This window comes from Pavona decussata, unplaced genomic scaffold (genome assembly GCF_977016875.1).
Source record: "Pavona decussata unplaced genomic scaffold, jaPavDecu1.1 SCAFFOLD_87, whole genome shotgun sequence".
Taxonomy (NCBI): domain Eukaryota; kingdom Metazoa; phylum Cnidaria; class Anthozoa; order Scleractinia; family Agariciidae; genus Pavona; species Pavona decussata.
In genome coordinates, this window is record NW_028145504.1 from 3,333,459 (window position 1) to 3,358,783 (window position 25,325).

At 38.0% G+C, this 25,325-nt stretch overlaps 1 protein-coding gene across 3 annotated transcripts in view; it reads right to left on the reverse strand.

Moving 5' to 3' along the window:
• Window positions 1-569: 569 nt before the first annotated feature.
• Window positions 570-25,325, reverse strand: part of LOC146474826 (tyrosine-protein phosphatase non-receptor type 13-like) — a 62,949-nt gene continuing 38,193 nt past the window's right edge. For all 3 annotated transcript variants that reach the window (XM_085116554.1, XM_085116555.1, XM_085116553.1), the window contains 23 exons: window positions 24,913-25,264; window positions 23,480-24,531; window positions 22,655-22,807; window positions 22,403-22,507; window positions 21,422-21,601; window positions 20,961-21,230; window positions 20,097-20,180; window positions 19,749-19,835; window positions 15,593-15,684; window positions 14,811-14,967; window positions 11,385-12,202; window positions 10,714-10,852; window positions 9,912-10,002; window positions 9,531-9,598; window positions 8,866-8,907; window positions 8,631-8,729; window positions 7,994-8,052; window positions 7,432-7,507; window positions 5,032-5,097; window positions 3,889-3,968; window positions 3,634-3,706; window positions 3,313-3,375; window positions 570-2,370 (listed from right to left, as the gene is read on the reverse strand). In XM_085116554.1, the coding sequence (XP_084972680.1) occupies window positions 2,308-2,370; window positions 3,313-3,375; window positions 3,634-3,706; window positions 3,889-3,968; window positions 5,032-5,097; window positions 7,432-7,507; window positions 7,994-8,052; window positions 8,631-8,729; window positions 8,866-8,907; window positions 9,531-9,598; window positions 9,912-10,002; window positions 10,714-10,852; window positions 11,385-12,202; window positions 14,811-14,967; window positions 15,593-15,684; window positions 19,749-19,835; window positions 20,097-20,180; window positions 20,961-21,230; window positions 21,422-21,601; window positions 22,403-22,507; window positions 22,655-22,807; window positions 23,480-24,531; window positions 24,913-25,264 (4,269 nt within the window). In that variant the 3' untranslated portion in view covers window positions 570-2,307. The remainder of the gene's footprint in view (window positions 2,371-3,312; window positions 3,376-3,633; window positions 3,707-3,888; window positions 3,969-5,031; window positions 5,098-7,431; window positions 7,508-7,993; window positions 8,053-8,630; window positions 8,730-8,865; window positions 8,908-9,530; window positions 9,599-9,911; window positions 10,003-10,713; window positions 10,853-11,384; window positions 12,203-14,810; window positions 14,968-15,592; window positions 15,685-19,748; window positions 19,836-20,096; window positions 20,181-20,960; window positions 21,231-21,421; window positions 21,602-22,402; window positions 22,508-22,654; window positions 22,808-23,479; window positions 24,532-24,912; window positions 25,265-25,325) is intronic.

Here is a 25,325-nt window from a genome sequence, read left to right on the forward strand (position 1 = left end):
AGTCTTGCAAGCCAAGTTTTTTAGTCTGAAACAACAACAAAACAAAGAATAACAGTGAAAAATGGCTAAACATTGCAATCACGCAGGCTGTGAAACATGTAGGCTTGGATAAATTCTGCTCGTAAATTGCCATGTTATGTCTATAAAAGAGCAAGGCTGATTTCACGGCTTTTCATGCTCGGATTTTTGATTCACATTGTCTTGGTCTTGGTCTCAGATTTTAAATCAGTCTCGGCATCTTGACAAGTCTTGAATTTTACCATATTTCTCTACCCCTACATCAGATGAAGTGCACAGGGCAATTTGGAAGGGAGATACTCACCTCAATACAATTTATTGGCCAGCTGTTCAAACTACTTGCCTAGCTACAGGGAGAGAATTTATTCATAAATTAGGCCCAAAAAAATAAGCCAGGCCATTTATAAACAACTAAATTGAATGCACAGGCTTGATGGTACATATTACACATGTAAATTATACTTCATTTTCCAGAAGGCTATTAAAGTCCATACTTTCAAACATTATTTTGAGTTGAATGAAACAACACAAAAAAAATTAACACAACATGCTTTGCTGTCCAAAAGGAAATTTAATTATGAATATTCCTGTCTTGTACATGACTTTGCACAAGCGTGTTTGTTATCCCTCATTTACCTGGTAAAAATAACTTATAAATATCAGTTCACCAAAATACACTGTCTAATGAACTTTATGGCTAAAACATAATTATTTCTTGTAATGTTCTTGTACATGTTCTGAACAGCTTGGTGCAAGAGGAGCCATTATAGTAATGTCTGGTATATGTATCTATATAGCTTATGACTTTCTGATATAGCCTACACACAGATGTCATGGCTCCTATTTGTTCCTGTAATTACAACAAAAAAATTTACAATGTATGACTCATTGCAAGACCTGTGCCTACAGTGTACCAGCACGCAGCCCAGAGAAATTCCTCAGTTGCTGCACTTTACTGGGTGCAGTTTCCCAGTTGTTCGAAAGCCAATTAACGCTAATCTGCGATTAAAAGTTAACCAAGATTTTCATCTTGCTCATTAAAAATATCTTTAAAGGCTAATTTTAAGCTAATGGTAAAGAAAAGTCTAAAGCAAAGCTGAGGAACAAAAATATTTGCAAGATAAAGTTCATGTTAACCTCAAGCCTTCTATGCAGACCTTCCTTGACTCGTCACCTCGATCTCACACACCTCCCACAAAGGGAGGTGTGTGAGATGAGAAGAACTAGAGAACATCAATTGAAAATAGGAAGCTAGTTAACCAAAGGATTAGCTTGATTGGGCTTTGAACAACTGGACCACAACATCTCACAGGTTAGGCTCCTTACTTCTCAGCTTGTGGCCTAGCAGGTTTCTTCAAATATTTGTTAGACAGGCAGCAGACAAGTTCAATGGATGCGGACTCAAATCCCAACAAACATGTTGGCTAGTAATTCATGGTGTTGTGAAAACGTCCGGAGATGAAATCAGTAAAAAATAATTGTCAAAACCATTCACATAAAATAATAATCAAGATTAAATAGATCAGTCTTAAAAAATAACAGAACAAAATTAAAGTCCACAAATAAAACCTTAGTATTTTCTTCAAATACATCTGGTGTTGCAGGAATTGAAAAATAATTGATTAAAAAAACACAAAATGCTTAAAACACACAAACCAATACCACTTTAACAGCAGCCACTGATATTGATAAAATTATCTTCTTCTCGAACTATAAGATCCCATTCCCACTTTTTCTTCAGTCATGTCTGAAATTTGTTGTCTACTATGATAGCACGATTTGAGAGAATATTTACATTAACACAACTATACACTAATAGCAATTCATTATTCAGAAACTCCAAAGATCTTTTCTGAAACTGTGTACATATGTTACTGACTGATGTATAAAAACTTGGAGTCTTAATTTAAATATTAATTATTATGGAACAGCTGCTAAGCAACTTCAAAACACAACACCATGCCGAAAGAACAGTAAATACAAAACAAAACATTTTCACTAGTTACACTGTCCTGATGTGTTGTGCCAGAAAATATCCATACCTCTCCCTTGAAAGATATTTTGGTTTGGACACCACTCCAAATAGCTTTAAAGAAATTTTTAATGTGTCTACTTTGAGTCAAGTTCTGCAGGGAAGTGGCATGGATAATTCCGTATCTGTAAATTCACAGATGCTATACGCAAATTTATCCTTGCTTTGTACAGAGCTTGGGTATGAAAGCTTGAATATAAACAGATTTGGGGAGTGCAATTAACAATAATTTGAATAACATTTAAAGTACAAAATTGTTAACTAGCATTCAGTGACCGTAGAACTTCCAGGCATGCCTTGTAACAGAAGATGTACTGGTCCTGCAGACGACAAAAGAGAAACAATTAAAACTGCTATTGTGTTAGAATACAAATTGCATTACAAAATTTTTTTTTCTTTATTTCTTTCTCTTTAGTTGCTGTGAACCTCATTATGAAAGTGCGGCTATGTGCAAAGCTTTTCATATGAATATTAATTTTGTTTGCATATGAATAAAATTTAAAAATTATGTACTTAACCTCCCTTTCATAATGAGGCTCAAAGCAACTCGGAAGTGGCCTATTTATACAACTTGCACCAAAAAAAATAAATAAATAAATAAATAAATGTGAGGTCAAAATCTCGTTCAGCCCAAGAACTAAAATCTGATCTGTAGGAACTAAACATCTGTGATAACTAATAATTATTAATCGATTGACTGACTAATTGATTTATTGTTCACTTGTTAAACTCTTTGTCCATTTATAGAATCATTAATAATAATTATTTGTTTGGTGTGATTGAGATTCAACTGTTCATTCACTGATCAATAAGATGTGTGTTTTATTGAAGTTTGACTCCTTGGTTACCTGAAGGCAACAAACACACAGCTTAACCCCACCCCACCGACCTAAAAACCCTTCAAGGGTGTTGCATACAACCTATTGTTATCCCTTATCATGTATTAGCAACAATCGTAAAGTGGTTAGGGTGCCCGACTTGCAATCCAGAGGTCCAGGGTTCAAGTCCCGCTCCGACTGCTTGCTGGAGTTGTTTCTCGATAGCCTTGAGTTCAACTCCATGGCCTTGCTTGTAGATAGCCAGCTAGTCTGCCTCCTGCCAGCTGGGATTCTTAACCAATATGTTGTATGTTGTATTTGAAATGTTTGTTTCTGACGAGTTTGTCTCATTATCCCTGAAAAGCCCCGCAAGGTGAGAGGGTTATTAAGAATACAGTGTATTGCATCTCCTAGCTGACACTGAGGTGATCAATACACACTCACCTTTGTCTGAATCATTCCTTGTCGTTGCTCGCGAAGATTCCTGATAATCTTGTTCACATCAAACTGTACAATGTAAAATGAAATATTATAGCTTTCACTTGGCCAACCAGACTACAAATACAAGTCATGAAGGAATATTTTATTCTTGATTCAGCTTTTATTTGCCTCTGTTTTTGTATATGGAAATGTGTGATAATGAGTATAAAGATATAGAAATATAAAAACTGAACCACCCCAAACACTCCTTGTAATTTATGTTGGGTATTTGTCGTGTTATAACTAGATCAAGTCAAAGACAAGGCATTAATAGTACAATCATACCGATAAATCTCTTTCCATGAGACCCATAGCCACATCTATGGTGATAAGAGCGCCTGTTCTACCAATTCCAGCACTGAGAGAAGAGAAACAGCAATCTCATTACTGAACATGTTTAAGCTGTGAAAACTGTTACAATCATAAAAAAAAAAATCACAAACACAAATTTCTTATACTAAAGTAAGCTTCATACCACAGGTGGTCCAAGCCACATCACCAAAGGGCTTGGGCTGCCTGTGTTCGTATATGCTAAATTACCTGCAATGGACTACTATTGGACCAGGACCCTCAGCAAGAAGCCGCATGAATCGAACAAATTCTACTAACTCCACACTAGACTGGAAAAGAGCATTTCAAAGGATTAAAATACCAAGCAAACGACACATGCAGTATTTAGCTGCAGTATTTAAATTGTGTTTGAGATAAAATTCTACCTAGGATTCTTCTGTTCAGGTATTTATTTGAGTTTTTTGGGAGGGGGGGGGGGGGGTAGGGGCGTAAACAATAGCCCAACACTTGATGACGCAGCTGTCATCAATTGAATGAAATTTGTAAAAGAACACTGTGTATGGCTACATTGTGACAAGTTGAAGTAACCCTTGGAATAAAGACACATGGATGTTCTAATCCTTGATAATGGATGTATTATGTTCTGTGGAGCAAGGGAGGATGCTAGTCCTAACCAAGGTTTCTGTCAGCATCTGGTCACTGGAATATCCCCAACAATCATGTCTAACCATTTTTACTAAAAACTGGATCATTGTATAGTGCAGTTCCAGGGAATGATTGGATTATTGGCCATGGTATATTAAGAGCCATTATGTCATGATACCATGCCCAAGAAATAGCAACCATTAAATTGTATTCTGGTTATTCTTGCAAAGTGAAATAAGCAAAATCTAGCAATTCTTCTTGATTGTTTTTAATAAAACAACTATTCAACTGAGCGCTATAAACCTGGTTGGCTATCTATCAGCTCTTATCCAATGCACACTCATGGAATAATATTGTTTATCATTAAAAACTGGATAATTAAATAATGCAATTCCAGGGATTTGATTGGTTTAGCGGCCATGGTATATGAGCCATTATACGAAGCCCAAGAAATAGCTGCTGTTGAATTGTCTTCTGGTTGTTCTTGCAAAGTAAAATCAGCAAGATACAACAATATTTCTTTATTGTTTTTAATAAAACAATTATTATTCCACTAGTGTTTGTTCCACTTGTGCTTGTTGGATTGGCTATCTATCATCTCACATCCAATGCGCACTCGTGGAATAATTTATTGTTAAATATTCAATGTGGTGAAGACTGGGCTCATGTAAATAACTATTATTATTGTCTCTTGCCATACAAGAGCAGTAACCAGAGCCTGAATGTTATGCAGTTACATGTACCTACCTTAGGGACGCCGTGATCTGGCCATGTCGTAAAGGTTATGTGTGACACTGTCCTGCTTTCACCAGTCTGGATTTAAGAGAAAACAAGATCAGAATGGGATTTTCAAAACCTACCTAGTCTGCTTTCAGTGCTCTTCCATTTTGATAAGAATCAGTCTCAATATAAGCCATGTACACAATAAATAAAAAAATAAATATACCTGGATTTTTGAAAACGTGGCCCCCAGAAATTGGGCACATTTTGAGACCTTCTAGGCTGAAGGAATATGCTAGTCATTAACAAGACTTCAATTAGGGTTTATCACAAGATTTTAAGCAAGGTCAAAGAATAGTATGGGAGAGAAAAACGAAAGAGGCTTTTCTTTGGAATTAGACATGACACTAATTAAAAACATCTGCATGAAATGAAACATGACCTGTGATCTTCCTACAAAATGTGTCAGAATTTAGCAATGATTAACCGCGCCAACGCATCTAAAATCTCGCCCAAAACCCGGTCTTTTAGCGCTCAACTCTAGCTTTCTTCAACAGGATCGGCTTCTTGAGAGAAAGACAGCATTTCAAATTGATTTTTTATGTTCATACTAGATTCATGCTGCACGCGAACTAGAATTACGGCGACCGAACATCTGCAGGAAACTATTTATCAAACTCGAGAGCGGAAATACCACCCACAATCACACTTCTCGACTAATCGATTACTAGCCTAACAACGCTACAGTTATAAGGGTGAAAAATAATCGAATGGCTTTTCAAACTCACGCTTTTTGAAGACAAAATCCTTGCCCATCCTTGCTAGTGTTTTCCATACTAACTGAAGTTCCCGGATGTTGAAATCAACATTTGAAAAGGGAAGGGTTAGCGCCCTTTTCTACCACAAAAATATACTAAGTCTTTGGCTGAGTAACAAATTCGCAGAAATTTCACGTTGGCCGAAAAGAAATCATCCCTAAGACCTACTTTTTAAAGCCAAAGACTGTCACCTCCTCAAGCAAAGCACACAACATACTACCCTTTACAGTTCACGCCCGAGTAACTGAAAGTTTCCCGTTTAGCTTAAAAAAGAACTAAATAGGCAGCATGTTGGACGAGGCAGGACGCTGCACTCGTAAGACTTGTTCCCTCATTAGACTTAATGATGTCCTCAGGAAAACTTTGCTTCAGGAAGCCAAACGAAACGCTAGGTCTAATGACTTAGTTCTGATCTCAGAGCGCGCGCCGAATTCAAAGCCAAATCGTTGCGCGGTTAAAAGATGTTTGAGAGAGAGAGTGGAGCTAGGTTAGCAAAACAGGGAGGCAGGGGGGGGGGGGGGGAAGAGAAATATTTTGATTTTATAAATATCTGCTAATGACCCTTTATATTTTTTTCTTATTGACTTAGAATAAAAAGAATGCAAAAAAAAAATAATAAATAAATAAAAAAGCAAAATCTCACAAGAGAAACTAACATAAGGCAATATTTCTGGAGCCATCTTTTCAAAAATTCAGGTACAAATAAATGAATGGGAATTTCAGTGGCACATCCACAGAATGGCTATTTATCCACTGTTTCCAGGTCGAACTGGAATTTGGAAATGTTGATTTTTGTGCAGGCAGAAAATCCTGAGTATTCAGAGCATAAACCACCAAACTCAGCCCACATATGAAGTCAACTATGGGAATTGAACCCGGGCCACATTGGTGGGAGGTGAGTGCTCCCACCACTGTGCCATCCCTGCTCCCCTTAAACTCCCTCCCAACCTGATTTTCTGGCATCGAATTACACAGCAAAGGAAAATTTTGTTAAATACTCAACTGTTAAGTGACAAAAATTATTCAACGTCAGCAAAGAGAGTACACCAGAACAGCCAACCACTATCGATCACATTCTCGTCGAACAAATCTTAAGCAATTTACAGTCCCAAAATCTAGAACTCTCTCCCAATATCAATTAGTTCTTCATGTAGTTTTTTCACCTTTAAGGAAAAAATGTTGCAGTTTTTATCTATAAAATCATGAATTGACCAAGTCGTACTTACGCAGCACCATATTTTCTATTTATTAATGACAGCCGAGGTGGCCTCTCTTATAAGCCTGGTGGTTTCTTGTGGTCTCCTCGCCATTATTGTTAATTCTATCATTTCTTCTTTTTTTGTTAGTGAGGCAAATAAATAATAATTGATGATGATAAACTGATTAACAGCTTATAGTTGAAATGGTCACATTATGAGGTTTCATGCACAGACTCAAAAGCTAGAACCACATTGTACAGCATTGTAAACAGCACCACAGGAGTAAAAATTGCGCTGCTTAACAACTCTCATTTATGATGGCCACACTCTAGGATAATTTCAGGACCTCTAACAAGAAGGTATTTTAAGGCCACATAAATTATATGCATAAGACATAAGCTAAACTATACCTGAAGGTTGCTGATCTCAAATTCCTTTTCAATAAAGGAATCAAAATCTTCATGTCTTTGCAGGCTGACTGTCATACTGTGAAAAAAAAATTTAAAACACCAAATATCATCATATTTTTTTCGCATACAGTAATAAAAATACTTCTTCATAATCAAGATTTGAAAGCCCTAAATATAATGAACCAGTGATAAAAAAGGTTTCCCTAATCAAACTCATTTACCGCCTTTAAAACTAAATGTGTAATAATATTTTTAATGACAATTTTATGTAGCGCCAAAATCCAAAAGATCTAATAATTATTGCTTTAGGCTTTAGCCATCCTAGAAGTGCATTATTTTCCCAACTGGTACTTAAATTATTTTTTAAATTGATGTCAAATTACTTAACATTCCTATTTTTTGTGTGTGTGCAAAAACGTTTGTGGTTATGATAATAATAATTATTATTATTATGGTTTGGGTTATCTCCAAAGTGGGAACAGGCTTGAAATTCCAAATTGTCCCTGGCTAGAATCAACTGTCACCCTCCCCAACCCCATTTACAGCAAAGGGAATTATTTACCTTCCAGGGAAAACCAAAGGTTGGTCCTCAGAATCAGGCCAATATCGGTGACACTTCACCTAAAATTATAAAAACTAATGATTAAAACATGATAAAACAGCAGAGTGCCAACATCACTCAGCTAGCTAGCAACATCCTTTCTTTGGTGGAAAGAGTCAAAACCCCTTACCAGATCTCTGCAAGTAAGTTACCCCTAGACACACACACCCCCTCTCATTATTTTATACCAACAACTGTAAAACTGCCTTTCCAGTGACAGAAAGTAATTTACTGGTATTAATAAGTAAATATAAGAGTAATGAGGGCTGTAGTCACAGGATACATACTGCTCATCACTGGCAGATCAAGATCACGGGCTTCAGGGAAGAGTTGAAAGCTGGAAAAGCTTATTTGTTCTGAGGCATACCTTACACAAATCTCTGGATTTGCTAGTCTACTTGCTATCATAATGATTCTTTTCTGCAACCTCAAAATTGAGGTTAAATTTACTGGCCCAGAAGTTAAATAAAGTCCTTTCTTGTTTTTCTATCATATAAATCCTCAAAACAGGCCTTTTCAGTGGAAGATACCACTTACGAAATAAATTTATTTCAATAAAAGACCTTTTAACAATAAAAATTATTAACCAAATGTTTACCTTTCCTCCTTCTCGTTCTAATGTTACCATGGCAATAACAACAACATCTTGTTCCCAGATCATCTGCCAGAAATCCTGCGTTGTATTAGGAAGAGGACCCTGCAAGAATGAAATTCAATTCAACCCTATTAATACAGTCAGGATGAGCAAGACTTGCATTAATTTTTAAGATAAAAAAAAAGAAAGAAAGAAATGGACTTGTAACAGAGAAAGGAAAAATTATTTTGATAAATACCTGGGTGGCAATGTAGTGGTAGATGTCATTGCCAACTGGTACCTGGAAAAAATGACAGAAAAAATATTTTTGCAACAGTAAATAAGCATGATAAATTTAACCATGCCAACTGACAAGCACTGGGCACTTTTACACCTTAATTGTGCCGTGGCCAATCAGACCAGAGATCAACCACAAAAGAAGGTGACCACCATTATGGCTTGCTGTTTATTTTGCCTTTGAATGATTATCCCTCTTAACACAATAAACATTCCTGAAATAATTGAGCACCCATGCTTCTCTGATTCACAAACGAAATGTGGCTAAATGCAATGTAGGCTAAGTTTAACTCGAGAGAGTGCTGGCCAGCAGTTTCTATTTGAATTATTTGGGGTGGCCGCAGAACTTCTCGAGGGCTGTTGGGAATTTATAGCTCCCCTGTTCAGGTCAGGTAATTTAGTTTGTGTTGCTTCAAGTTGCACACGCTCCCTTACCCTACTGAATAGCAATGTGACGGTGTCTGGGTGGATGCCACTCACAGGGTTGTCAAGAATACCCGCTGCTCTTGAATGCAGTTCTTGGTTCCACCAACCGCACAGGCACCTCCCCCTTGCTCATCTATTGTCGATGCGTTTAACAACATTTAAAACAATATATTATTTTACGCTCCCTGATTCAAACGCTACCTTGACATGGTTAGCATTTATGTAGTCGTCATCTCCATCTCCATTCAATCTGACTCTTGTTTTCTCAACTGCAATAAAAATTATCAGAATAAGATTCAAACAAAAGAAATTCATAACTGCATAATTCATTCTCAGAGAACTTAGAACATTTATTTATAGCTAAACTAAGATGTTTGAAGGAAACAATCATAACGTAAAGTCAAGTGAAGTCCAACAAACCAGCCAATTGAAAAACCTTTACAAAGCTAATTGCTTGCAAGAAGTTTCATTTATAATAGTGACTAAAAACAAAAACCGAACAGTGGTGTTTATGAGAAATGGTCATTCAGGGAACACTCATCTGCAATATTTTACAAGAATTTTGCTTTACACTGTACATACATGGTAGCACATTTCTGTATCTGTTCTTGTCCTTATTTGCTGGCTTTTTCCCTGTGTCACACCCATCTGTTTGCTTTATCTCTCTCAGAGCCTGTACAAGTACATCAGATTATGATATTAAGCAGTGTGTACTGTCAGTACATTATTAACAAGCCACAGTTCTTATTGTCACTTGCCAAAATTTTCAATTTAGTTTTGACAACTTTCTGAAATCCTTACAAACACATTTTTACAGTTTCCATTTGAAAAGCTACATGTTCAATCTAATCTAAGAACTGGGGGAGGCAAGGTCAAAAGCACAAAAAAAAGTTGAGAACTCTGCTTTCCATATAATATAACTATACCGCATTTTGATTAGACAAGTTAAGGGAAATGGAAGGCACCAGGAAGTTGCCGAAAAATTGCTGTACACTATTTTACAAGAAGTACCCTTTGAAGTGGCAAAATTTGTGGTACACTGGTACAAATATTTATTGTAAAACCTTGGTTGAGACGCAAAAATTGAGGCGACACTTATCTGTCACCTAACATTCTTCTAACCAAATTTTGGGCAGAAATCTAATATATTTACCAACAGTAATGGCAAAAGGCATCAAATTAAAATAAATATAAATTAAAAGAAAAGACACTGTTAGCAAAGGGATAGCACAATATATATTATATGCGATACAAAGTTTAGCATAATATATCTGTATTCTGTGCGTTTTGGGGATCAGCTCATTTGCATGCAGTCATTCTGCAAGATTGTGTCTTTTGTGGCTGTTTTATGGTAGGGTAGAATAGCAGAACGGTGAATACAGACCTTGAATTCTTCTGTTGGGCCATTAGACTCTAATTTTTCCTGCACACGTCTAATGAGGTTGATGAGTTGCTGGCCTGTGTACTGGCCACCTTCCCTTACATCAATCAACGGCTCCGAGGGAGCTGGTGCTTCATCACCACTATAGAAAAACAAAAACAAAGTCATGCAAAAAAAATCACCAAGCGACTCAAACTAACTGTATGACATTCACACTGCACTTTATACTACATTCACCTTGTTTTTCATTATTTATCCATTTCTGAAAATCACTGCTACCAACCGAGCTCGTGTCATGTAGAATATTTGTGAACTACAGGTACATCCTGTGTCACTTACCAGTGTTTCATGAATAATTTATGTCCTTGCATTTTTATCAGAAGGTAAAGGTATTATCCAAATTTATTTTTAATTATTCTTTTTTTTTGTTTGTTCACCATGGATACATAAATACAAGATATTAGGTAGTTGTTATATAGTTAACATACATTAATATAGTGACAAGAAGGCTCTTTATTTGTTTATTTTGTTTTGTTTTTACCTACAAATTATAGAATGGCATATATACCATAAGAAGGATTAGCCCACACTTTCCAGCTAGTAGTTATTTCTGTCAATAATTATTGATAGCTAGCCCCTTGAGAAAAACACTTGTGTTATTAAAATCGCATTACCTGCTGTGACCATTAATCGATCCATTCATGGCTGGTGCTGAATAAGAATCTCCAGTGTAATTATTATTACTCGCTGTAAACTTTGGAAGTGATTCCCTCCTCGGTGGTGGCTTAACAGGGGGTTCATCATCATCTGAAGGAATCGGTGTGGTAGGGATAGGTGGTGGTACATCAGGAAGCCTGTCCATAGCTTCAACAGAGTTCTCCGATCTGCGACCATCTGTGTTTTCTAAGTTCTTGTTGTCGGCTGTTTCAGTTGAAGGTTTGTTATTGTTCAGCATACCTATCACAAGCTCACTGTTGTCCCTCAACATATTAAACACATCTTCATCATCCATATTAATGTAGTCACTATCATCGCCGTCATCCTCACTGCTATCATCAACATTATTGTCAACTGCAAAATTGTTTTCTGATATAGACTCAAGCTGCCCCACACTTGCTTGATAAATAGGCTCCGTATCACTGGAAGTTTTCACGTTAGCATCCTGAGTTGACGAGCTAGACCCACTCCAAAAATCTCGCCGCGATTTATTAGTTACAAAATCAGGGGACGCATCATTATCGCTGTAACCACTCTCCCACTGTGAATCAAACTCCCGTGGGTCTACAGATTGCAGGGATTCAGGGGGGGAGGGTGGTGGCTTCAGTGAATCAAGAAGGGAAGACAGGACAGTGTCTGTGTCTCTTTTGTGTAGCTTGGGTTTAGATTTGATGTGATTTGTGGGAGGCGAAGTGTCCTCATTTGCTGAAGAAAGGGCATTCAAAAGTTCAGTGACGTCATCTTCATCCTGTATGTCAGTTGATCCAGTGAGTGTCTAAAACAAAGTTAAAAGAAAAACAACTTAAATTTTAAACAACATTGCCAGCCACTTATTTGCATAGCTCACGATGCCTTTTTCAGGAAACATTGTAGCGCAAGCGTCACTCCTAATTTTAGTCCCTTTAACTGCAAGGCAAGAAAATTTAGTAATATTCCCTCAAATAAAACTTAAGCATGGCCGAGTCACAATTTAAATAAAGGTTCCCACTTTAGATGATATATTTAATTGAGCAAATTCCATAATGTAATTAAATAAAAGGCCGATTTGTTTCAAGATTTCATTACCCAAGTTTTAAACTGGCCGTTCCATATCATCACTAATATTACAAAGGTTTAAAATCCACACTGCTAACTTAAACAGTGTTACAAAATCCTGTCTTTAAAAGTTCTGTAAAGGATGTTTGTTACTGTTACTGTTTATTATGAGTTTAAAATTAAAGAGGCAGTTAAATTTATATGCTGAAAAAAACATTTTTAATTATCATTAAGAGTTTAAATTTATCAAGGGTTTTACTTAAGGGTTTTGACTTATGTAAATCTGTCAGCATTTAGAGAATTGTTTAATAGGTTGTTTATACATATAGGTTGTCATGTTATTGTAGCAGTTGGGTTTTTGTCCTTCCTCTTTTTAGACAATAATGAGAAGAAAACTTAAAACCTGGTTAACAAAGCTCATTTTCAAAACTTTCAATGAATTTGTTTTTAAAAGTTATCAATTAATTTATGGTGTTCTTAAATCAAAATTCATTTTCAACTTTCAATAAATTTGTTTTTAAAAGTGATCAATTAATTTATGGTTTTCTTAAATCTGAATGCATGGCAGCTATGATAAGGCATTCTCAAAACATGTATCCAAACTTGCCTTAAGCTTGTTTGTGTTTAAACTCAGAATATTCCCATGCATACTTGTTAGAGGATAATTTAGGGCAAGAGAAATCTAAACATTTACAGCTATTACTATAAAAGCCTTAGTTTACATAATTTTTATAAGCTTAAGCCACACACGACCCCAAGGTCTAAACATGTCTGGCTGCTGAGTAAGTTTATTACATCAAAGCAAATTGATCAAATGAAGAAACTTACTGCAAAAACAAGGGTAAGCATTTTAAATCCTCAATGAAAATCTTGGTGCTAGTAAATCAGGGCCCCACTCTAGCATGCAGCAGAGATACGAATGAAAAAGGATGTTAGGTGTGAGAAAAAGAAATATTCAATACAGGAATAGGTGCAGTGTGTGCGCATGGGTTGAATAACATACAATGGCTAATACTGTTATCTCAAGGGCATCTTCCCATCCCTATGGTTTCATCTCTGCATTTGAGTGATAAAAATGAATTTGATTTAGCTGTTTTAATTTTGAATAGTTGAAGGACATCTGAAAATACACCAAAAGAAACAAATCAGCTGAAGTTAATATGATATCTAGGGATTGATTTCTTGGCAACACTACTGAAACAGCCTCATCCCACTGATAAAAGATTAAACGGCTAAAGCCTTATTTGGTTATATTTGTTTCGCATGACTTTAAGCATTAAGAAAAAACATACTTTTTATATGCATCACATAACTCATTTTCATATGATAAGAATAGCTGTTGGTTATTTTTAGCATTAAATTATTATTTCTTAGGTTTTGTTTTTGAAAACAAATGTGAATATATTTTTATGTTTGTTATAATTTTTAATCCCGTTGTTATATCTGGCGGTGTATAATTTATCTTGAATTGTTATGAATAATCACAGATCATAAATGTAATGTGACTTTACATACTGACCATATAACTTAGTATTAATTTTTAAGATTAAGGAGAAAAAATATTAAATCACTAATTTAGCTGGAGTATTAGCCTGCTAATACAGCCGTCTCTCATCGCTCACTACCAATGGGGCGTTCATGAGGGAAACTCGTAAATCACAGTGGTCTCTCCCTTGAGAACACCCACAGGCTAGTGGAATATTGATCAGTGCCACAATGGACTTGACCCTGTCAGCCCTAAAAGCCACATTTTAGCAACAGGTCAATACTATAACTTACTAAAGTTTCTCTTTTTGAAAAACACTACAGATTCACTCATCAACGTTTCATATTATATGACTTGTAAATGCAGTCCACCTCTTTCATAGGTACACTGGTTTTAGAGTCTGGCCAAGGATGAAATCAGTAAAATGTCACCATTGACAAAAAAGAATTACTTAAAAGCATCTGAAAAGCACCTTTATGTGGACTGGTGTTTAAGTCACAAATTTTGCCAAATATATTTGGAAATTGGTAAAGGGGGTCAGTTTCTAATAAAAAGAAACTGGGATGCTGCATCGGTGAGGAGAAGAAACAAATGTTTGGTTTATCAACAGAGTTGATAACTAAAGGGAAATTGGCCACTGTAAAGAAATTCGAGTGCTGACATCTCAAGTGTTAGCCATTCGTCAGAGCAAATCCAACTAACGTCAGCACTCGAATCTCCTTACGGCGGCCAATTTACCTTCAGTTATCAATTCTGTTGCTAAAACCAAACATTCGTTACATTTTGAAAATTAATTACATTTTGATCTGTTGGAAGCGAAAGAGTCTTCCTACAGCGCACATTAGAATAATAAATATATTACCTTGTCCTTGTCCTCGAGAGTGATATCAAGGTCTATAGAGTGAGGTGATCGTTCAAGAGGGGCTCTTGTCGAAGGCACGTTTGACTGTGCTCCTGACGAGCCCAATGGTGATAGGGGAGGGCTGCTCACAGAATCTGCCATGTACAGCTTAGATGGTCTGATAAAAACAATCACATTGTTCAAATTTATAATTACACCTGTGTATATGATGGTAATGGCATTTATATACCGCATTTTTTATATACATATTCAAATGCGGTTTACATTACTTCAGTGCAAGGGTGAGATCGGACATCAACATATATATTGTTAGCTGGTCTAATATAATGTAACTGTCTTTATCAAAAATTGGCTCACTGGAAAATGCATTCCAGAGTTTTGATTGGCTTAGCCACCATGGAATATCAGGGATTATAACCCACTAATTAATTTCTGTGCACTCTCATCAGATGAAACATGTCACATGGTACAAAATCGGACAGCGGTTATCAGACAACAACAGTCATCCAATTTGTTATAACATCTCCCACAACCATTAAGTCATCTTCTGGCTTTATTTACAAATGAAATTAGCAAGATCTAGCAATATACTGTATCAGTATTTTTGACAAAAACATTATTCCACTTGTGCTTGTTGGATACAGGAAGATTATAGGAAACTTGGCGCCAGGCCTTGTGTACTATCTATCATCTTATATCCAATGCACACTTGTAGAATAATAATATTATTGTTAAATACCTATGCATGGATTTCAATGCTATTCTTCATGTATGAATCATACCTTTTAATTTCTAGCTCCACTGTTCCAGTGATCTTTCTTAGCATTCCAATAACTTTTGCATGACTTAAACCTTCGACGTCTTCTCCATTGACCTGATAAATAATGGGCGGTAAAAATCAATAACAATTTAGACACTGTTTCAGCAAGTGAAGCATTAAACTATCATCCAACTGTTAACTTTGCTTTCCTTGAATTTGACTGTGAACTTACAGGTAAGAATAGCTGACAGAAAATGTCAAATCACTGTTAACTCTTCATTAAATCCCAATGGCAAAATGACAATTTTGTCCAGAACAAGGACTACAAACTTAATTTGTCCATGTATAATGTAACATTTTAAAGCTACTGATGTGTGTATTTCATAACTGACACAATTATAAATGAGGAAAGTTATAGCTTTGAGATAAATGGGCTTGAAACGTGAAAATTTAAAAGTTCAAAATGTCCCAGTCCTTTTGTATATTCTTCCCCCTGGTGGTGTGCCTTGTCGTGGCGGGGAAGCTTGTGTGACCTTACGACCCCCGGGGCTATGCCGGCGGGAGCCTTGTGCTCCTGGCAGGTCTAACCATGCCGGATTGGTCTGCGCGGTGAGGGTCCAGACTAAAGCAGCACCAACTGGGGAGCCATAATACCCCTAAGGGAAGGAAAACCCTGACAGAATTCAAAACCACCGGCCCTCCAGGTCATGGGGCTTGGGCGGTAGGCCAATCACTTGCCCCCGGAAAAAAAACAGAAGATTACCGAAACTGCAATTTCTCAAGTACTTATTAGCAATGGCGAAGGTGTGGCCGTGGACGGAGGCACAACCGGACACACCATGACGTCAATGGGTGAAAGCCTACGGGAAGCCCACAGACCGACAAGGTCATTGGCAACGTCAAAATCAAGAATGCGTGTGGGATGCTGGAACGTACGAACAATGTACACAGTTGGAAAAGCAGCGCAAATAGCACGAGAGATGGAAAGGTACAGACTTGATCTGTTGGGACTAAGTGAGATACGATGGACAGGAGCAGGACGTGTTAAGATGGGGAATGGCTACACAATGATTTATGCTGGAGAAGAAAGTGAGCATCAGAGAGGAGTAGCAATAATGATGAGTCAGAACACACAGAAATGCCTAATGGAATGGACAGCAATAAGCAGTCGCATAATAACTGCGCGATTTTACTCCCGCTTCAGAAATACAACTATAATCCAAGTGTACGCTCCGACAAACGAAGCAACAGATGATGAAAAGGACGAATTCTACGAGCAACTTCAAAGAACTTTTGATACATGCAACTGTCATGACATAGTTATTGTTATGGGAGATCTGAATGTAAAGGTTGGTGACGACAACAAGGATGTGGAAGGAATAATGGGAAAACATGGACTGGGTAACATAAATGATAATGGTGAAAGGCTATGTGACTTCTGCTCAATGAACGGTCTTGTCATCACAGGAACATGCTTTCCACACCGAACAACTCATAAAGCGACTTGGGTGTCACCTGATGGAAGGACTCAAAATCAGATTGATCACATGATGATCCGTAAAGAATGGAGGAGGTCTGTGGAAGACACACGAGTGTACCGGGGTGCAGATGCAGCAAGCGATCACCTTCTGCTAATCATGAAAATAAAGCTGAAACTACATAGAAACCCAGATAGAGCAAAGACTAATGCAAGACTTGACACAAACAAACTGGAAAACGAAATGTTCAAGTCCAAGTTCAGCGTCGAACTGCGAAACAGATTTGCAGCATTAGAGGTTGAGGAAAACATCACTGAAGATTGCATGCAAATGGAAAAAATTTACATAGAAACTGCTGAGAAAGTACTAGGCCGGGTGAAAAAGAAAAACAAGCAGTGGTTGAGAGAGGAAACCTGGAAAGCAATAGACCAACGACAGATGATCCACGACAAAATACACTGCACGAAATCAGAGAGAATAAAAAGCAAGCTACGAGTAGAGTACAAATTGAAAGACAGAGAGGTTAAACGCAGAGCAAGGGAGGATAAACGAGCTTGGCTAGAGCAGTTAGGAAATGAAGCAGAAAAGTATGCCGAAAATGGGAGAAATAGGGAACTGTACCAAACAGCAAAGAAAATCACAAACAAGAGACGGCGCCAAGTTGCAGCATTTAAGAACAAGAGGGGTGAGACAATAAAAGACAAGAATGCCAGACTTGAAAGATGGGCTGAACACTTTGAGGAGGTGCTAGTCAGGGAGGCCCCAATGAACCCAATTGAAGAGGACGAAGTGGAGGAAGACAAAATTAGCGAGATGGATACAACAGAGATAAGGGAAGCAGAAGTAAGGGAGGCACTGAAGAAGACAAAGAGCGGAAAAACACCAGGTATAGATGGCATTCCAGCCGAGCTGTACAAAGCAGATAGTGATGTGGCAGTTAAGGAGCTGACAAGACTGTTTGATAAGATATGGCACGAGGAGAAAGTACCTGAACAATGGAAGAAAGGCTTGATAGTAAAAATACCCAAAAAGGGCGACCTGAAAGAGTGCAAGAACTGGCGTGGTGTGACATTGTTACCTGTGGCTAGCAAAGTAATGGGCAGAGTCATCATCCAGAGAATCCAAAACGGGGTAGACAGTGTCCTTAGAAAAGAACAAGCTGGGTTTCGAAAGAACAGGAGCACAGTAGACCAAATATTCATCCTCCGTAACATCATAGAACAGGTGAATGAATGGCAGGCGACACTTTATGCACACTTTGTCGACTTTGAAAAAGCTTTTGACTCAGTACACGGCGAAGGACTGTGGAAAATCATGAAGGCCTATGGGATCCCAGACAAGCTGATAAGAATGGTGAAGATCATGTATGAAGACTTTGGATGTTCAGTACTGGATGAGGGAGAACAAACAAGATGGTTCAAGATCACAACTGGCGTTAAGCAAGGATGTGTCATGTCAGGTTTCTTACTTCTGCTTGCTGTAGACTGGGTAATGCGAAGAACAACAGAAGGACAAAGAAATGGCATCAGATGGAACTTTACAACTACACTTGAAGATCTCGATTTTGCAGACGATATAGTCCTTCTCTCATCAAAACACCAACAAATACAGGACAAGACCAACCGACTAGTAGATAATGCAGGGAGAGTGAGGCTGAAATTGAATGCGCAAAAATGCAAAGTGATGAGAATGAATGCACGAAGAGAAGACAAAGTAATGATTGAAAGAAAGGAAGTTGAAGACGTCGAAGAGTTTGTATATCTTGGCGCGACTGTGACAAAAGAGGGTGGTGGCACGGAAGACATCAAGAAACGTCTAAGCAAGGCACAGGGAGCTTTGTACAACCTAAAGAAGATCTGGAATACAAGGAGCATTGGTCGGAATACAAAAATCAAACTGTTTAAGACTCTGGTACGACCAGTGCTATTGTATGGATGTGAAGCATGGAAATTAACAGCTGCCGAAGAGAAGAAATTGGATAGATTTCAGTTCACATGTCTAAGACGGATATTGAGAGCATGGTGGCCGCAACGCATGAGAAACGACACAATTTCAGAAATAACAGGCGTGAGAAAGATAAGTGACGAAATACGAAGGAGAAGATGGAACTGGATTGGCCATGTGCTTAGAAAGGACAGGAACGATGATTGTATGGTAGCAATGAGGTGGCAACCCGAGGGTAAGAGGAAAGTGGGGCGACCTAAAATCACGTGGAGGAGGACAGTGGAAAGAGAGTGCAGACAAGAAGGGTGGACCAGCTGGGCTGAAGCCAGGACTGCAGCAAAAGACAGGACTGGTTGGAAAACGAAAGTTGCAGCCTTATGCGCCTCATGGCGCGGAGAGAACTAACTAACTAACCTTTTGTATATTAGGTATACCCCGCCCTAAAAGTATATAGCTTATTTTGCAGTTGTCAACATGACAATTGTTCATTAATGTGAGCCGAGAGATGTCTAAGACCCAGAACTGCTATGGGGAGAAAAGTTGAAAAGTTATGGGGAGGGTCAACCATATCACATATTGGAGGGGATTGCATTTTAATTTATTCTTTTAATGAGTAGATCTTCACAAGACCATCTTGGTGTTAAAACTTCATAGAAATCCATCAAATATTGACAGAGTTATCACATTATGTGCCAATAATTGGTACTCTTACAGATTAAAGGGCTTTCAAAACCAACAATGACATCACAAACATACTTTCAAGATTTGGTCACCAACTTTCAATCTGCCATCACTTTCAGCAACACTCCCAGGGCTTACTGTCTTGATGAAAATTCCTTGAGTCTGAAACAAAAGGAAAATTCTCAATAATTTAATAATTTACATTTAGCACTTTTCTTTTATAAAAAATAGGATAATTCCACAACAATTCCCCTCTGATAAGAGGAAGAGTATATGTTAGGGCAGTAAACTTTATATGCTACAAGGAATGACAGCAATTTTGGGATATGTCTAATCAAAGATTGAAAATTAGCTATAACCTATTAGCATAAAAGAAGATTTTTAAGTACTGTGAAATCCAGAGTGATGCAAAACCCAACTTACATTTGAACTAAAGGTCGGTGCAGCCACTAAACTGAAGCCAAATCCTCGAGGGCCTTTATCAAGCTTCATGGAAAATCTCTCACCCTGTGTAAAAAAACAAAACAACAGGAGGTAAGGATTCAGATCTTTGAGAAAAAAAATCAAACTTGTAACATGGAATAAATCATCTCAAATTATAACTAGGAGATCATTAATTAAGCATCCTATTTGGAAAACAGGAATCACAGTTCCTTGTATGCATAATTTTCATCTACTGACTGGAATCTGCCTTAGAAAGTTCCTGATAGTATCAACATACTTTTGTCCACACTGCATATAAACCTCTTATTAACTGAGTTCGAGGTCTGTACTGTAAGTTACGGACCGAGCTTTTTCCCGTTGATTTATGGCCCAGGCGCAAAGTTTGCGGGCCATAAATCAATGGGAAAAAACAAGGATCTGTAACTTACGATATGGACCAACAAACGAGGTTAGTAAGATATTAATTTTATCTCTGAGATTGAACATTCAAATTAAGCAGGCCATACAGTGAAATATGGCCCGCAAAATTGACCAATCACACCACACTTAAGAACTGGGAGATTTGTTGTTATTAACAAATAATGTACTTATTAATAAATAATAACTGAAAGTTTTAAGTTTTAAACTCTTAACCCACCTTGCTAGATCACCTTCAGTTATACTTTAAATTTTTGGTTATGGCAGTTACTCAACTGAAGTTGAACTTAATTAGTATTTTATTAAGGCCACAATTACATGGAGGACAGTCATTTTTTCAAGGAAACATTACCATGAATCTCAACATTTGCCGTTTGCTGTAAAAGCGATTCAAAATCTCTCAATTAACAAAATAATGAGACCTACCTGAGAATCGTCATCTTCGTCATCATTATCTTTCCTGTCATCCTTGTCTTCTTTAACTTCATCGTCACTGGAGCCTGTCATGTTTGTGTCTGGTAAATCCAGGGACCAGGAAGGACTGAGTGTTTTGGAGTCTGCCTGTTGAGTCATGGCATATTTGGACTCTGCTAGCCTTGGCCGTCTTTCTACGAGGAGCGTAGCAACTGGTCTGGCCGCATCAAGATGCTGACGAGCTGCTACAAAGCCAAGGCCATCCACTTTGGTGCCATTAATCTGTGAATAAGAGGGAATGTAATAAGCAAAACAGGCATCAATACAGACTGTTCCGTGCAAAAGAAAGTTGAAGATTCCACTGTTTGATAGCATGCATTTAGCAGACATTTTACACGCAGGGAACTCATTTGATTATCTACTACAAGCATCATGCATACATGTAGCTGTAGGTCTACATCACAAGTACATGCCTCCAATATCCTGTCTCCTTGTCGAAGATCACCCTGAGTGGCTGCTGGCTCTCCTGGTACAACATCCTCAACATAAATCTTCTGATCTTCACCTTCCTTGAGCAGCAGGCCAATTCTGCCCTGACTTGTTCTTGTCAGATTCAGTACCTCCACAGGCCCCGAATGAGTGGAGCCAACAAGCTTAAGAGGAAACAAATCAAGAAAGTTTTGTTGCAGTTTATTCTTGGTTCAAGGGAATACAATGTTGGGATTGCTAATAAGCCTGGCTGCCTAAAGCTATTTAGGAGTCTGGCACATTAAACATAATATTTAACTTTTTGTTTCCTCATAAAACTTCAGCAAGGCAGTTGTCTCTCAGCTACTGAAATTTTGATGGTGAGCCAGCTTCATTTGCGATGTCAAATTCCAGTCATTGTGCTAAAATTACAGTACATTGTTCTGGGATGTCACTAAGCTTTGGAGAAGCCAGCTCAACAATGAAAGTTGCCAGTGAGAAACCAAAGGGAAGTCTATCATTCTTGCTGCCTTTTACTCATTTCCAAACTTAAGTAGCTGATTATAATTATCGTCACCATAGTTCCTGCCCATAATAGTCAGCTACTAATGACAACCTTGATTATCTATTTCTATAATCTTACGACTTGCAAACCAGTCCTTCCCAATCTCAGTTTAAACTAGATACATACAGTAAATTATGAGTCTAGAGTTTACATACCATAACAAAAAGAAACAATGTTATGAATTATATCATGATATAATTTTTCATGTGGCCATGTTGCCAACGTGGACATCACGCCTAATTAGCACTCGGGGAGACATGGGTTTGATTCCGCTTGGGACAATGCTTTTCTTTTAACATGATGTGTGTGTCACAGTCATGTTACACAGTATTATACTGTGAAATGTTCATTTTATTTAATTTTTATGTAACACAGTTAATTTAGCAAAAGCAATTAACAAGTAAATCGCATTGTAACGCACCCCTGTTGGTCTTCTCAGCACTACAAGTTTAACAAACTGCTTTGTGGCCCGTAAAACATTTACTGCGTTCATGTGCTTCATTGTTGAAATGTCCTGGCCATCCACCTTGAAAAAATTCAGAGAAATCAAATCAAACTTTGTCAAGGCCATCAGAACTTTAAAAGAGAAATAATGAAAAGTGGAAGGTGGCTGAGTTATGAACAAAAGTTTGAAGAGAGACATGGAAGAGAGAGGTGTCTCGCATGTCCTTACTGCCAATATCTGATCCCCTGCTTGCAGACGACCATCCTCTTTAGCAGGCCCACCAACAATGTCCCTCACAAAACAGCCTCCTACGGTGTTGGCGCCTCCTGACAAGGTGAAGCCAAGGCCACCTGAACCTTTCATCAACTCTATGTGCAGGATCTATGACAAACATAACGAGAAAAACACCAGAATATTACTTAATACCCAGTTACAGTCAGTAACAAACAACATCCTTTTTATAAGAACAGGTAGTGTATGTAAGTATTGTTAACTTTGGTAGTAAATTATAACTGAGTAGAGTTCTGTTATTATTTTGTAGTGTAGGTGTTGTAATTTAAGCACTGTATTTATTTTGTCATCATAACAAGTAATCTGTGTAGTGTTGAGTTAAGTATCGTGTACATAGTAACTAGACAAGTGTAAATTGCTAAAATGTTTGTTGCATTACATCACTGAAAGGAAATAAAATACAAAAAAACAAAACCAACCAAACAGACAAACAATACAAAACAAGAGTTTGGTGATGACCATTTTTTACTTTCGAATTGCAATCAGAATGTCAAGATACGCCATTTTGCAAAGTTTAAAAAAAGGGAGGGATTTAGAACCACCTTAAATTTTCAATCCTTCCCAACAAGTTTTTGTTTTCAACAGGTTTTTGATTTTGAGTTGTAGGTTATAACATACTAAGTGTTTAAGCATATGGTTGATACCATTATTGTATTACCCACTGATAAAGAGTAGTAGTAATGATGAATCAAATTACCACTGAGGGGAAGTCCTGGAAACTGTTAATGGAATCTCGCCAATCTTTTATAAAAGTCAACTAACCTCTTCCTGTGGGGTCATGCTAGCTGATTTTTTATTTTCCTCCACATCAGGTGTGGTCGGCGTGGTCACTGACACTTGGCCCCTCCTGTCACTTATTGGTACCTCTTCCACATCACTTGCTTCTGAGTCTGATGAAGAAGGAGAAGGTGAAACCCCGTCCTGCATAACAAGTAAAGCAGACTCCTTACTGGCTAAAGATGTTTGCATTGACTCCTCAAGTTCAGTTCCAGCCTCGCTTTCCTCTGTTGATTCCATAGTGGAAAGCTTCCCCATAAGATCCTTCACTGCATCTTCATCGTAAATAGATCGATCTGGAGGGATCATGTCAATTGAAGAAGACCTCCTTGAGTCTTCAACGTCACTAGATTCGTCTTCTGCTAAAGGAGCGCTACCAAGAGAAAACACCTCTTCTTCATCTTCTTCACTAGCCTGCTGAATAGCTTCTTGTCTGTTAACTTTAGGAGTTTCCTTAGCTCTTGACATGGCATTAGGAAGAGAATTACTCGCAGCTAGTGGGTCGTGTCCTTTTCTACCCTGCATAACAGGTTCTGACATCCTGTTTTCAAGTCCAGGGTGATTGGATTGTGATATGTGTGGGTATTTTGAGGAATCGTCAGATATCAGACTGGACCTCAAACTAACATGTGCTTCAGTGACAACTGCTTCTTGTGGTTTTGGTACGTCATCGCCAAGATCTAATGTATCTGACGTAGGAGACAGTGGTTCTCTTGTTGATGAACCAGATGACTTTTTGCTTAACGTTGGTGAATCTGTTTTCAGCTTGTTCTGAATATCAGCAAGAACCTGTGCAGGATCAATGTCGCTGGCATTAGATCCTGATCTTTGTAACAGAGATTGAGGAATGGAGGATGGGTCTCTTTTGACCAAAAGCTTAACTTGCGGAGGCCCCATGCGTATTTGATTGACAGCTTCTTGGTGCGTGACACCGCGCATGTCATTTCCGTTCACCTCCATAACAATGTCACCAATTTGAAGTTTGCCGCTTGCAGCTGCTGGTTGTCCGGGAAACATCTTTTTGATTCTGAGAAAACCTAACAAATATGTGCAACAAATACAAATAATTATTAACGATCTATAAGTGCCTGTTTTGAAGGGATCAAGTGAAACAGCACTGGTTGCCAAACAGTGAAAACCTTACCCCGAGTTAAATGTGAACTTGAGGTTGATGAACATGAACCAAAATGGAAGGCTGTTGTTAAAAACATCCATGCTTTTAATGTCGGTGTTTAATTAACAGTGGGTCATCAATTTTGTCAGGCTGAGTGTGAAATTCAATTTTCTGTACTGATTTTTGCATCATTTTTATATGAACTTTATGCTAGTAAACTTTTGTACTTCACTCGTCAATAGTTTCAAGGTGCTGGAGACTGGAGCGGCATCACCATTTGACAAATGAAGATTTCAAAACTTACCTCCATGCTCTTCCCCAGCTCCCTTGCCGCCAACCAAACTAAGTCCCAGGCCTCCCACACCTTTCAGTAGCTCCACAGTGAATGGTTTATCAGGGGGGTGGGGTCTGGTCTTCTTTCCAGTAGTCTTTGGAACATTAACAGGAACTGACCGATCCAAAACTAGCCTTGTCCTGTGAGGAGCCATTTTAATTGTTTCCACAGCCTGCTTGTGCGTGACGCCAATCAAACTGATTCCATTTACAGCTAGAATGCGGTCGCCGATTGCCACCCTGCCGTCGAGGTCAGCGGGGCCGTTGGGTTGCAGAGACTTGATATAGATCCCACCCAGCTTTACACTGGTGTTTATTCCGCCCTAATGAAACAATAAATGGATTATGGGATTAGTTGGTCTGGCAGTAAGAACAAATGTTTAG